The sequence below is a fragment of the Dermacentor albipictus genome, chromosome 1, assembly GCF_038994185.2.
Source record: "Dermacentor albipictus isolate Rhodes 1998 colony chromosome 1, USDA_Dalb.pri_finalv2, whole genome shotgun sequence".
NCBI lineage: Eukaryota > Metazoa > Arthropoda > Arachnida > Ixodida > Ixodidae > Dermacentor > Dermacentor albipictus.
Window position 1 is genome coordinate 87,906,306 of NC_091821.1, and position 14,112 is coordinate 87,920,417.

Consider the following 14,112-nt stretch of genomic DNA (forward strand, 5'->3'; position numbering starts at 1 on the left):
TGAGATATTCGCCGTCGATCTTTACTCCTAAACCTTCCCAGCTTAATAGCTTGAATTCTTCTAAGCAAGCAGTGAATAGCTTTGGAGAAATTGTGTCTCCCTGTCTGACCCCTTTCTCTATAGGTATCTCCCTGCTTTTCTTGTGTAGAATTAAGGTAGCTGTAGAACCTCTGTAGATATTCTTACGCGAAAGACGAGTCATTAAGACGAGAAACTATTTATAGGTTATATTTACAACAACGCTTGCAGCGCTGACCGGTTAGATTCACAGCGCGAGCCCAGTTCGTTCTTCCTCCACTTTTCTGGAGTGATGGCACCCACGCGCCTCGTTCAAACAAATACCACACGCATGTAGCAATATTACTCCGCCAGTTAATCACAGAAGCAAACAAAATCATCGTCATGCGGCCTTATCAAATGGCGTCGTGCTTGATAGCTCCGGATCGACCGCTGTTCTTGAAGAGTTTTTCCATCGGCGGAACCAATGAGGTATGCAACAGACATGGACAAAGTGTACGGAGTCTGAGTATATTTCACTCTTCAAAAGTCTGCGGTACAGTTCTTTTCACTGCTGAGCCGGTTTACTCATGAAACTTCACTGCCAACTGAAGTGAAGCTTGACAATAAATAGTTGCAGCGAAGCAAGCATTTCAGTTCAATAAAGAATTAGGCTTTCGTCATTCCATTGTAATAGGCGAGGGAAAACGTGTAAAATTAAGCGTTAATAATTTTACTTTTTTGTGGTTACCGCCTTATTTGGGTAACAGGAAAAGTTTGAAGTACGGATTATTTGCAGCCTCGTGGAGGCTGCTGGTTGTAATGAGGGCGTGGGCGAGGTTTCACTGTAGACTTAAGTTGTCTCCGACTATAGTAGCATTTTTTGTATTAGCTCTGGAAGAATTACAGCGAAATATATATTTCCATTACAATCACAGTTCTTTTATATTCCTCGTTTACTGCTCCAAGTGCGAAAACGACTCGTGTTGTTATTTGGGAAGTTGCGTACCGCTGTGTGGCCGCCAGTCCCATACAACCGCATAGAGCGCAGGATACTGTGATTGTAGACGTACTGCGCCCACCGCGAAAGGTTAGAAAAGCACCCACATAAGCACAATTGAGAAGTGGCTACGTGAGGCGGTTCGACCGATAACTGTAGAAGCGTCATTCAAAACACGTAATTGTTCTCCGCTTCCGACGGCGTTTTCTCTACTTCCTATTTAAATAAAAAGATGTTGATCCATAAATATTTTGTGAAGCAACGGTTATATTTGTTAGATTTGTTGTTAAATTCGCTTTTCCTTGCAGTTTGGTTGTTGCCTTGGCTCTCTACCTTAGTAGATCGCTTGATTTCTCAACTCCTTGCGATTTTTGTTTCCAGTTGCCAATTTTGCACGAAAAGTGCTATACAATTAGGGAAAAACCGGACGAGGTAACGGGTGAGAGTCATCTTGATTATGGGTTTGAGGGTTATTGCAGGTTTTTGTGATGGGCGCTGTTTCACATTATTTTATTTCCCACCTTATCTAACCCATATCACGTGTATATGATTCCGGGCATCTGCCAGCGTCGCGACGAGCTGTCATTAAAGGAAATAATGAAGCAAAAGGAAAAGTTAAACGCATTTGGCGTTTTCTCCGCCCGCAACTCGTTCCACGAGAGTACAGACCAGCTGACTAACAGCCGTATCCCCTTCGTGGTCCCAGGATGAGCCTAAACAAAGAAGGTTGAACTAACAAAAGCAACAGCTATGCGCGTGACAGTTGAATGGATGGTGACAAATGAACGCATCTCGAGTTAATCTCGCGGGCGCCGAATCTATGAGAAAACTGGCCTTCACATCCCAAGAGATGCTGATAACTACCGCCATCCAAAAGGAGTGAAAAAGGCAGCATAATGCTGACCGATGAATAGCTGCCAAGTCTCAACATTCATCTGGCAGCGCTTTAGGAATGTGTGAGGAGTGGTGGCGTGGGTGGGGAGGGGGGGGGGGGGGTATGCCATCTGATTTCGGGGGGGCCCGGGCCCCCCCGGGCCCCCCCCTGGGTACGTGCCTGGATGGATGGATGGATGGATGGATGGATGGATGGATGGATGGTTGGATGGATGGATGGATGGATGGATGGATGGATGGATGGATGGGATGGATGGATGGATGGATGGATGGATGGATGGATGGATGGATGGATGGATGGATGGATGGATGGATGGATGGATGGATGGATGGATACAACTTACTTGTACGTCTGGCAGGGTTTAACGCGACCCGGGCTCAGGTTTCCCAAGGGGCAACGTGAAGGCTGCCTGAACGCCGCCTCATGGGCTTGCTGGTCTGCCCACGTCTGGATTCCGAGGTATGAGCTGCGCAGAGCGGCAGCCCACCTCGACGACAGGGTGTCCGAAGCAACTGCCATCCTTCCTATAACTACATTGCACTCCCACAGCATGTGTTTGAGTGTTGCTGGTCCTTCGTGGCACAATTTGCACGTGTCGTCCTGATACTTATATGGGACGATACGTTTCAGGTGGAATGGAGTAGGGAAGGTGTTCGTCTGGAGTTGTCTCCAGGCGACGGCCTGCCTCCTGTTCAATTTGGGACTCGGCGGTGGGTATATCCTTCTGGCGTGTTGCTATTGCTTATAAAACTTCAATGGTCTTCGTTGAAATTTCATCCCCTCTAGAACTGGAGTGTATGTGGGTACCACTGAGGTCTGTGGTCTGTATTTTGTAATTGTTGCAGTATATCGCCCCCCTGGCACCACCGAAGAATACATGTTATTGCTGAATGATTTCTTCCTTGAAAAGTTTGGCAACAGCAACTGTAAGATTATAATGGTCGGATATTTTAATTTACCTAATATTCACTGGTTATATTATCTGGAAGGTCAAGATGATCAGGCCATGTCTCGTGTTCTTCTGAATCTGACTTTTCCCCTTGACTTAACACAAATAGTAACTATGGCCACAGGAACCCACGAATAAGGAGAATCACTACTTGTTTCGGTGTTTCTAAGCAGAACTGTCACACAATCCAAGTACTGGCGTGAAGTCTTAGAAGGGATTTCTGACCACAATATGGTGATCACGTATATCTCTACCACATATAACCGAGCAGAAAAAAATAAAACTTTGCTAGTCTCCGATTTCTCTAAAGCAGATGGTGCTGCAGTATTGGACCATTTAGAGGAAGGTTATGATGATTTCAACCATTTTATTTCGATAAATACTACGTCAGTAAATAGTGCTTGGGAGAAGTTTAAAAGTGTGGTATTGGAATCAATAGCACTATTTGTTCCCAAGCGTTCCAAGAAAGTTAGCAGAAAAAAACCCATGGATTACACGTAAAATAGTTCATAAAAAGCGTCTCCTGAAACGAATGCGGTCTAGAAAATTTTTCTCTACGAGAACACGTCATTGTATTCATTCCATTTCATAGGAACTAAACATGGAAATTATTAAAGCGAAACATTGTTACCTGAATGAAACACTTAAGAATTTTATTAAGTACTCTCCGGGAAAAAATTGGAGGTATATTTCAGGGCCCAAATCCGGCATTCAGTTTCTGACAAGTTAAAATAACTATCACGAACAGCTCAGAAATGGCTTGCCTCTTCAACGAATATTTTGAATCGGTCTTCACATGGTGTGATGGTTCTACACCCCAAACACTGCATTTCATTAGGCACTGTATATCTGAACCAACTATTAGACAAGACGGCATTTTGAGCCTGCTCCTTAAACTAGATTAGAAAAAATGCCCTCGCCGTGATCAAATTTGCAACGCTTACTTAAAGAGATACATCGAGTGGTGCTCATGTGTTCTTTCGGATATCTATACAAGATCTCTAGAATCCAGCGACGTTCCGAGAGACTGGAGGAGGGCTAAGGTAGTACCGGTTCACAAACAGGGTTCCAAACATGATGTCACTAATTACCGACCAATCTCTTTGACAAGTAGATGTTGCAAAACGCTAGAGCCCATCTTAACTACCCACCTAACTAAATTTGTAGAATAAAAGGACATTTTGGGTAAAAACCAGGATGGCTTTCCCCGAGGGTACACCACAGTCACTATGCTCACTGAAGTAACACATGAAATCGGTCAATGTATTGATGGAAGGGTTCAAATAGATATTATCTGTATCGATTTCCGAAAAGCATTCGACAGAATATCCCACAGAAAGCTGCTTATAAAGCTGTCTCATATCTTAGGTAATACTCAGCTATTAAAATGGATTGAGGTATGTTTGTCAGAAAGGGTACAATTTGTTTCATTAAATTCTGTTTACAGTACCAATAAATCAGTTCGATCTGGTGCGCCGCAAGGATCTGTTATAGGCCCTTTACTTTTTTCGATATATATATATATATATATATATATATATATATATATATATATATATATCAAATAGCCATCAAGCATTATGCAGATGACACCATTATATACGCTAAAATATCCACTCCTAATGATCAACAGGCGCTTAGTAACCATTTACAAAAAGTCATTCTCTGATGTGACGAGTGGCAAATGGAACTGAATGCATCAAGAACTGTTTATATGTTTATGACGCATAAAAAAGATCCTTTAATTTCCCCCTACAGCATTACCGGAGCCGAATTAGCGGAGGTTAAGGAATTTAAACACCTAGGAATTCATCTCACACATGATTTGAACTGGTCGGTACATGTCGACAACATCTGTAATATGGCCACGTGTAAACTTTGGTCCTTACGACGAAAACTTCACGACGCCACCCCAGAGGTAAAAACAATGGGTCTCTTCTCTCTCGCACCTTCATCACTCAAGCGACAGTTATATATCACTTATGTCTGATCTAATCTCAAATATGCCTCGTCAATATGGGACCCTGGCCTTGCAACTCTTACCAATAACTTAGAGGCAATGCAGAATCACTCAGCACGTTTTATCCTAAGTAACTACCATCGAACTTCCAGCGTAACTAACTTGAAATCGATACTTAATCTGCCCCCGCTTGCAAAGAGACGGAAACTATCTCGACTTGCATTGTTTTATAAGATCTATCATCATAATCATCTTCTTAGGACCCGACTGATTAAACCGCCTAATTTTTTTTCTCATCTCGACTTGATCTCCACCACAAAGTCTATGTCCCTCACCAAAACACTGCAACATACTCGTACTCTTTCCTGCCCAAAACCAGCCTCGACTGTAACCATATTCCCGCCTCATTAGTTAACATTGCCAAATTTTCGTGACGCACTTTCCAGCGTAATTTAACGCATATCAACATTTTTTTTTTCTGTAAACGTTCTCTAAGTCGGTTGGATACTTCATCTTTTAGTGTCTTAATCGGTTGCAATAGTATTTTCTTGCCGTAATTATTGTACAAGCCTTGCATGACAGTGTGAATTTTCGTTGTATTAGAAATTACATTCGTTCCCATTTTTGAATTTTTTAATTGTGTATGTGCGAATAACTGTATTTATGTTGTACGATTGACCCCTCGCCTCCATAATGCTTGTATACCTTGCAGGTACAATAAAGAAATAAAGAAATAAATGGCCTACAAAATGACTGTACTTCCTGTACTGACTTATGCAAGTCATATTTGGGAGCCGCACACTCAACCAAACACACTAAAATGTGAGCGCGTACACAACAGGGCCTTGAGGTTTATTTTTAACACATACGCTAGAACCCAGTCGTCACTGAACTTAGAAATAGAGCTGGCCTCATGACTGTCAAGCAGAAAATGCAGCTTAACAGGCTGACATTCTTTTTTCACGTATTAAGCGGGAACTATAAAGTAGACTTAGAGAAACACATCACATTAGAGAGACGTGCTAACCCCAGAACAAAGCATTCAAAACCTATTAAACCATTTAATTATAGAACAGAATCATTCAAAAATTCGTTCCCGGTTCGAAGCGTAGACGATTGGAACAACTTGCCACATGATATTGTAGAATGTAGTGATTTACAATCTTTTGTAAAGGCTGTTACCAATTACTTGTAAACGGTTGAGAATACGTTTTATTGTTAGCTGTTTGCCGGTTGCAGTTGCTTCGGCGCATTACTTCTTTGTTAGACCCATATAGTGCTATAACTTGTTAATTGTAACTCATGTTTATTGCTTCATATTTGTTTATATGCGGTGCCTTCCTATCCTGATTGCGTTCTATTGAATTGTTTAAACATCTACTATGTCTAGTTTGATGACAGCAATGTAACCGCAACTCGTGTATTGGCTTGTGCTGACAGTATGAATAAATAAATAAATAAATAAATAAATAAATAAATAAATAAATAAATAAAGACGCATGCTATTTACTCTTCCCTTCACCCTTGTCGTGTTCATGGAATTTCTTTTTTTTTTACGAATACTTATATACAAAGGTTGAAAAATATCAAGATCTCTGTCTGCGTCAGTAATCATTCCACCAGAAGAGTGCATTAGCGACACCCTTCGTGCATCTTTATTCGTTTCGCTATAAGAAGGCATTCTCTCAAAATCGACCATCACGTAAACTTCGCAGCAAATGCCATGGAGCTGTGGGCCCCCACGCTGTGATGGGCGGCTGCTGTGCGGATACTCTATGCCAAGTTGCGGCTGCTAGCATCGCGTGGTTGTGTGCAACGTCACCGCAGTAGGAAGCCTTATATGAACGCGCTGCTACTTGTCCCTCTTCGGATTACTACGCGGTAAAGCCTCGAAAAAATGCGCAGGAGTGAACCTCAGATAGTAGGCTGCCGCGCGGCCGCTCTGCGACGCGGCGCTTGCCAAGGCCGACACATACGCGATCGTCTTGCTCGCAGCAGTGGGAATTGAATAACGTTGGTCAGTTGCATCGCGTTCTGGATGGCGAGCCAACGCTGCGATGTATGTGGTGGCGTACGCACTTGCTTTTGACCACCGCCCGGAAAGTGCGCGCTCATATCCGACTCGCGCCCCGCACTCGTCATGCTCCAAGCGGCGGGTCGCCTCTCCTCATTACTTCGCTCCATCTACCACAACAACGCGGCACCCGGTCAGAGGTAGGTGAGCCTTCGCCTCCAGTGTTCGCAGTCCCGTGGGCGTCGTGGGAAACGAGCTGAGGCCGATCGACTTGCTGCAGCGGAGCATGCACTGCCACCGAGCTCCCACGTCACGCCTGCGGAAGATGCCTGCGAGGCGATCATCCACGTCGTCCCCCGCCTAGTCACGAGGAACCAAATTAGGCCCCTCAGTTGCCGCGGATTCGCGAGCCAGTAATGCACCATTCTGCTCTGGTTGAACATCGACTGTGCGGGGGGCTGGCGCCCGAGGGCAGCGGCTAGGAGTCGCAAGATGCAGCCCTCGCCCTGACTGTGCCGTGCACGAAACCATACAACAGTTGATGCTCCGCTGCCCAGCGCATGCTGCCACGCGCCGACCGAACGCTCCTGTTTACAATAAGGAAACCTGAGGCCTAACACAAACACCGAGACTGCGGTGCATTTGCCCGAGGATGCTGCATGCTCTCGCGAGTGAGCCTGCGCCCACCTGGCGATTTTCCTGGATGAGGCAGTTTTGGCAGGGCAGCTGAGTGTCTCAACGTTCCGCAACATGCATGTGTGTTTTTAATTGGTGAATGTGAAATGCTTTGTTGTTGTTTTGTAGTACTGTAGATTTAGATCCCATATACGTACACAAAAAAGTTCCTACCTAGAACTGGCCGTAGAGCAGCCGCATTCAGAAGGGGGCAGTAAACAAACACACCTTTTACCATGCATGTGATACACTAAAAGAAGCACATATGCTCGAAATTAATCCGTGCCATAATAGCTGAAGCCTCCAGTGGCACACACTCAGTTGCTCAAGAATAGAGTAATCCAAATATAAAAATGTAAGGAAATCAAAGAAGTCGCTGTATACAATGCGCTTATCCATTAAGGAATCTTTATGCTTTATAGATGGCTATGACCTAACATTATATGTGCAAAGTTTATGTCGCGATTTATAACACAGAGCAAAGATGCGCTCACTGGCACTACAGACATCAAAATCAGTTAACTAGGGAAATCTTTCAAGCCAGTGAAATAATTATGTCGCTTGCGCACGCCGCGAGTTAGTATGCCATCAGAGACATTTCCAGCAAACAGTTCATGCATCAAGATGTAAGTGGCGGAAGCAACAAGGAATAATATCAGATTGGTCTCTATTTATCTAGTCGTTTTTTTTTTAATTTGTTTAAATATGTGGGCTCGTTTCGCAATAAAGTAGTTGTTGAAAGTTGGTGAAATGTGTGTCTTCCTTTCAACCTCGTTGTGCTTGGCACTGTTCAAATCAGTATGTGCTCAACCAAAAAGGACACCTACGAATGCACAGACACGAAGGAAAACAAGGTGGGAAACACACAGAATGCAAACACATTGCATTTTATGCCAACGAATTTCAAAGATTCGGTGGCGGTTGGATTAAGATTCGAAGGACGAGAATAAGCGCAGCAGAAAGGTAAAAATAAACAGCTTGGTGGCACCACCGCCATGCATTCCCAAATGGGATGCTCACAGAATACATACATCGAACGCTTTTAAATGAACTCATATGCCTGGGATCAGACTCCAGTTCTAGCCTTGAAATCAAACAGAGGAATAGCAGTGAACTAGCCCGACAAATGAAGCAGTCCAAGGAGACATGAGGTGGTCAACGCCTGAAGCGCTAGAGGCGAAAAATCAAGCTTCAGTGTGAGGAAAGGTTGAGGCTGTTTGAGGAAAAGGGGTGCGCGGCGAGAGGTTTCGAGTACCTGTTTCGCTGAAATGTGGATACTAGGTGAAAACGGACACGGTGGCTTGCAAGGAAATGTGGATGCCCAACTGGAGCATGACATTGCCTGGTTACATTGAAGCATAATGTAAGGGACTCCGCAATAATGCACTGGGAAGCAAAAATCCAAGGTAACCGGACAATAAATATCTACAGGATGGCAAAATACGATATAAAAAAGCATGTATATACAACGCTTAGAGGCAAGCTTTACGTTTAGAGACTGGGGATTGATGCTTGATTAAATGCTAGCGGTAAAATTTTGACAGTGCTGATGATACCTACAACTGCTGTATGCAAGCCAGAGAAACGATGGAGCATGTTTTAATAGAGCGTGATTCCTATTCCTTTCGTCCCCAAGCAGACGAGTCAAGCATAGACATCTAAGAAGCATTGTAATTTAAAAGCTATCATGGGGATATAAATACGCGAGAAATTGAGATAAGCAAGTGATGGCTATAGTATTGGTGGAGATAGAATATATCTGTTAGGGCGTGAAGTAAAATTAGGTCACATAAATTTCACTTTATGGCAAATCCAAGGGAAACAGGGGAAATGCGAGAGATGGAAATTCAAGACGATGAGCAAAACGAGAACAAGATGAAAGCGGCAGCCAACGTTTCGACAAGTGGACTTGTCGAAAGTGGACTTGTCGACCAGTGGACTTGTTTTGCCTTGCATCCATCCATCCATCCATCCATCCATCCATCCATCCATCCATCCGTCCGTCCGTCCGTCCGTCCGTCCGTCCGTCCGTCCGTCCGTCCGTCCGTCCGTCCGTCCGTCCGTCCGTCCGTCCGTCCGTCCGTCCATCCATCCATCCATCCATCCATCCATCCATCCATCCATCCATCCATCCATCCATCCATCACGTCCATACATTTGACAACGATTGAAGAAAAATAGAGGAGAGAGCACGTGACAAAGGCACGAGAAAGACACTGCGCTAGCGGAGAAAGAAAGTATTGTGGAATTCTAAGCGCGACGCATAATTCAGATATCAATTGGATGCGTCAATTGCGTTGTAAGTTAAGTAAGAGTAGCAAAAAATAGTAGCACAAGACAAAAAAAACGCTTAGGCATGGTCTCACTTATGATGTGACTGGCGCGTTCTCGTCTCGTCCTCGTTTCTTTTGTGCGACTATTTTTCGCTTCTCAGCCATAAACCAGATCGCCCAACAAAACGTTTTACTAATTTAGGCAAGTCGACGCTGTAGTTATGTCAGTGCTGTTACAGACTTTAGCCAACAACCAAACATCTACGTACTCAAGATCTCAAGCGCATGCATTAAGAAATGTCATCCGAGATCCACCAATACGCATTAGAGGTGAGTTCATCAGAATCACGTACAGGTCTTACGCCCGTACTCTAGAACGTTCCTCCACTCAACGCTCCACCTCGACTCAATGAGGGTGATGTATGTTGGCCTCCCCTTTGAAACAGGGTGGTGACAAATAGTCACCTAAGCTGCTTCATTTAATCAGGTTTTACATCTATCGCCATCTAAGCTTTTGCCTACCTGATCACAATTTTAGCTTTCGTATTTAAAACTTATATTCCTATATTGTACCCTCACATACTTTTGCAATGAATCCGGTCACATCAATCTCTTCCCTGCTTTTATTCCAGCAATACTCTAAAGATCTCTTACTTATCTAGAGTGCTGACCAGCTAATCCTTTCATCTTCTTTGTATCCCAACGCTTCTGGAAGCAGGAGACTCCCCGCCGGTCACGCTGGGCGAACATCTTCGCTGGGCAAGGTTTCCGATGAACATCTTGGCATTCCAATGAGATGTGCCGAGTCGTTTTAGGGCTTTTTTCGAGAACACACATGCCTCATCCTGTGGCGCATATTTGCTCCGGTATGTTTTTAGCCTCAGGCAGCCAGGTCGGGCCTCGACTAGCAAGGTACTTCTCTTTGCGTTATCATACAGATTTTCCCTCCTAATTTCTCTCTTGCCGTTTTCATAAATCTTCATGGTCTTTTTTGTTTAAATTCATTGCAACCAATTCACCGTTTCTCTTTCTCTCACTTGCCTTTTTATGACTCCTGGTTGTCTATTTACACTTTCGTTTGCCTTGTACTTGGTTGCTAAGTTTCTTGACCTCTTCCTCCGTTCCTTGTCCATGCTTTTAATGTAGACATATTGGTGCACTTAGGCCAGCTATTACTTCTCATCCACGTTTCTTAGACTTTCCAGAAAACTAATCTTGCTCTGCGCTTCTCTGACTTCCAAAGAAGCCCAACCCATGTCATCTTGCTCTGCTTCATTTGGGGTTTTATCATGGGCTCCCAAAGACAGTCGGCCAACCGACCTCTAGTTAATCTCCAGCCCCGACAAGATTCTTGATTTAAAGCACAGAATTGCATTTGCAAACGTTAGCGTTGCCACCATTACACTTTTCCAAATTTCTCGCACCACCTTGTACTTGTATTCCTGAAGGGCTCCATGTTTCATTACAGCGGCATTCCGCTCGCCTTTAATTTTTAAGTTATCTTGGTGAACGCTTGAGTAGGTCTTTTCGTGGTTATGTATACATCCAGATATTTTTATTGCTTGATTACGGGTATCGCTTGCTCTTGAATTGATACCACGTCAGTACTCGTTTCTTCAATAAAGATCATTATTCCCGATTTCTCTGTGCTAAACTTAAGGCCTAGATTCGTCGTTCCATTGCCACTTATATTAGCAAGCCTGTGTAAATTCGTTGCATCGTCCACTAGTACCACTATGTCGTCCTCATACATCACCACACGGACCATCAGCTCAATATTGATGATGATGACGATTTATTGTCATCCCCTTTGCAAAGGGGCGGTGACAAATAGTCACCTAGCCTGATTGATGTAATCAGGTATGCTATACATGTTTTTTATCTATCGTTTTTGCATAAATCTCCTCATTACTTTTCTTTTTCCTTGAAAATCTACTTTGTAACGCTAGCAATGATTGTGAGAGATCTCATCGTATCAATCTCTTCCCTGCTTTTTCCACCCCATACTCTAAACGTCTCTTGCTTATCTCGACTGCTGACCGCTTGACGCTTCCGTCCTCTTTAAACCCAAGCGATTCTGGAAGTTGTGCGTACGGTTTACGGTTCTCATTGGGTGAATCTCTTCGCGTTCCATCAAGAAAGTAGATAGCAGTGCCACCTCGCGACAGAAGTGGTCACTGCGCTTCATGATCATACACGGTAATTCTTGAGAGTGTAGCATCTTCATCAGTCGAGGGGCTGGGCTGTGCTCAACTCAGTGGAGTGAAGGAATAGCTTCGAGAGGAGGATCGTTTGAGAATACGGGGGTTAGGCTCCCAAGGATATAACTGTAGGGTGAAAGTCACAGGCTGACAAAGATTACAGTGGAGTGAACAGCAGCACTTACTGCGATCACGGCAACAGTTTGTGTGCAATGCTAGAGAACACAAGTCGGGAAGTCAAGAGTCCGCGTAAGTGAGGACCCCCAGAAAACGTGAACCCCAAGCTCGCGAAAACCGGTCGTTGTTCGGCAGCTCTATATTACGCTAGCCACAGAAAATGCGGCGTTTCTGAGCAACCAGAATTACGAGAGCTCGCGGGGTTCAGGAAATTCAGTTAAAACAGCCGCTCCTTGCGATCAACGTAGAATGCTCCACCGCCTGAACATGCACCTTAGAACGGCAATTTCGACGAAAGGCAGTGATCTTGTGATCAAAACTGTGCTCATTTACGCATGCGGAGACGTATCGAAGGAGTTGCGTGCATGACCGCAGTAGACCTTAGCAAAAGCCAGCATCCGACTGTAGAACTGATTACAGCCGCACATAGACTTGGCCTTTTCCAGCAAATCACTCAAAATAACTGCAAGGTGGACAGCGTAAAAAAGACACGGACGAGAAACAGCGACATTGCGGTAGCTGTGGCATCGTTCTTTCTTTTCTGCGTGTTTTTGGGTCGTTGTCCCTTTACATATGTTCAACCAGCTAACCCAAGCATGAACTGTAGTCAACTGGCTAGCAAACCTTATGTACTCTGCTCACATTGAAGAAAGAAAATATAGAGGGAGCTGCATGATCTAAAAATAGTAGGAACATAGTTATTAAAGTCATTAATGCTTGTCAAGTCACACTTCCGCGATGTGTATCATAACGAATAAGTCAACGCATTTCCATCAGAAGTAATCACGTGACATCACGGACTCCAGCTTGGAGTCTTATTCACATCTGTGCATCGGCATCGGATACAACAGCTTCGCGATAACTCCGACTTTTCTCTACACTATCTGTGCAACAACATGATAGCCGCGACGACAGCAGTGCGTACCATTTGTACACAGAGAAGCTGTAAACATGAATTGTTAGATTGCCTGGTATTCATTACATGTAGAATATGAACCCCAATAGCTCGTGTTGCGACAGACAAGATGGTGCAAATTCAACGTGTTATTTTTGGAGCACTGAACTTTCTTACGCAAAAACGCATTTCATTAAAGGTTCATGATACTATGATTTCTGGGGTTTTACGCGCCAAAACCCCGATATGATTATGAGGCACACCGTAGCAGAAGACTCCGGATTAATTTTCACCACCTGGAGTTCTTTAACGTGCACCCAATGCACCGTACGCGGGCGTCTTTGCATTTCGCCCCCAACGAAATGCGGCCGTCGCGGCCGAGATTTGAACCCACGACCTCGTGCTTGGCAGCGTAACGTCCAAGCCACTAAACAACCGCGGCGGGTCTAAAGGTTCATGATTGGCAAAGGAGACTTCTTGCACTTGAACAACAGCCTCTAATAATATTTGCAGTGGTTTGCTCTCGTGATGATTTCTGACGCCAACACTAGGAATTTGGAACATGTTCCTAAACTTGCTTTTCAAAGCATTCTGTCGAATACCCGGAGTTAATTTAAACATCGTCAAGTTGACATACATGACTGTGCACGAAAACAACAAGAAATTTGACACCGCACCTTGGCTGCATGAGGTTGTAGTCAAAGAAAAAAGCCAATACTGGCGTAGGTCATGGGTCCAATGAACTAAAGATTTCCGAAAACGCCATGTACTCACCATCAAACAGTTGTTGTAGCTGGACATCACTGGAACTGTGCTGCATTATTGTTGTTGTTGACCTGAGTGGTTGTGGCGCATACCCACAGTGGGGGATTGGCCATTAATTGGGTGGTTAAACTAGGTGCATAAAAACACGGGAATTAACAATCTGAACGTTAGAACATAGAAGGTAAAATATTTGTGAGACGGAAAAAGCAATCAGAAGAAAACAATGAATAAGAACGCTAATAATCGGTAAATAAATAAAAACATGAATAAATTTTAAAAAACTACGATATGGAGGGGGACGATCAATCTAG

At 44.0% G+C, this 14,112-nt stretch overlaps 1 protein-coding gene across 1 annotated transcript in view; it reads right to left on the minus strand.

Moving 5' to 3' along the window:
• Window positions 1–13,891, minus strand: part of LOC135897826 (uncharacterized) — a 237,810-nt gene extending 223,919 nt beyond the window's left edge. The window contains exon 1 of the mRNA XM_065426534.1: window positions 13,811–13,891. Within this exon, the coding sequence (XP_065282606.1) occupies window positions 13,811–13,856 (46 nt within the window). The 5' untranslated portion in view covers window positions 13,857–13,891. The remainder of the gene's footprint in view (window positions 1–13,810) is intronic.
• Between the last annotated feature and the right edge of the window lie 221 nt (window positions 13,892–14,112).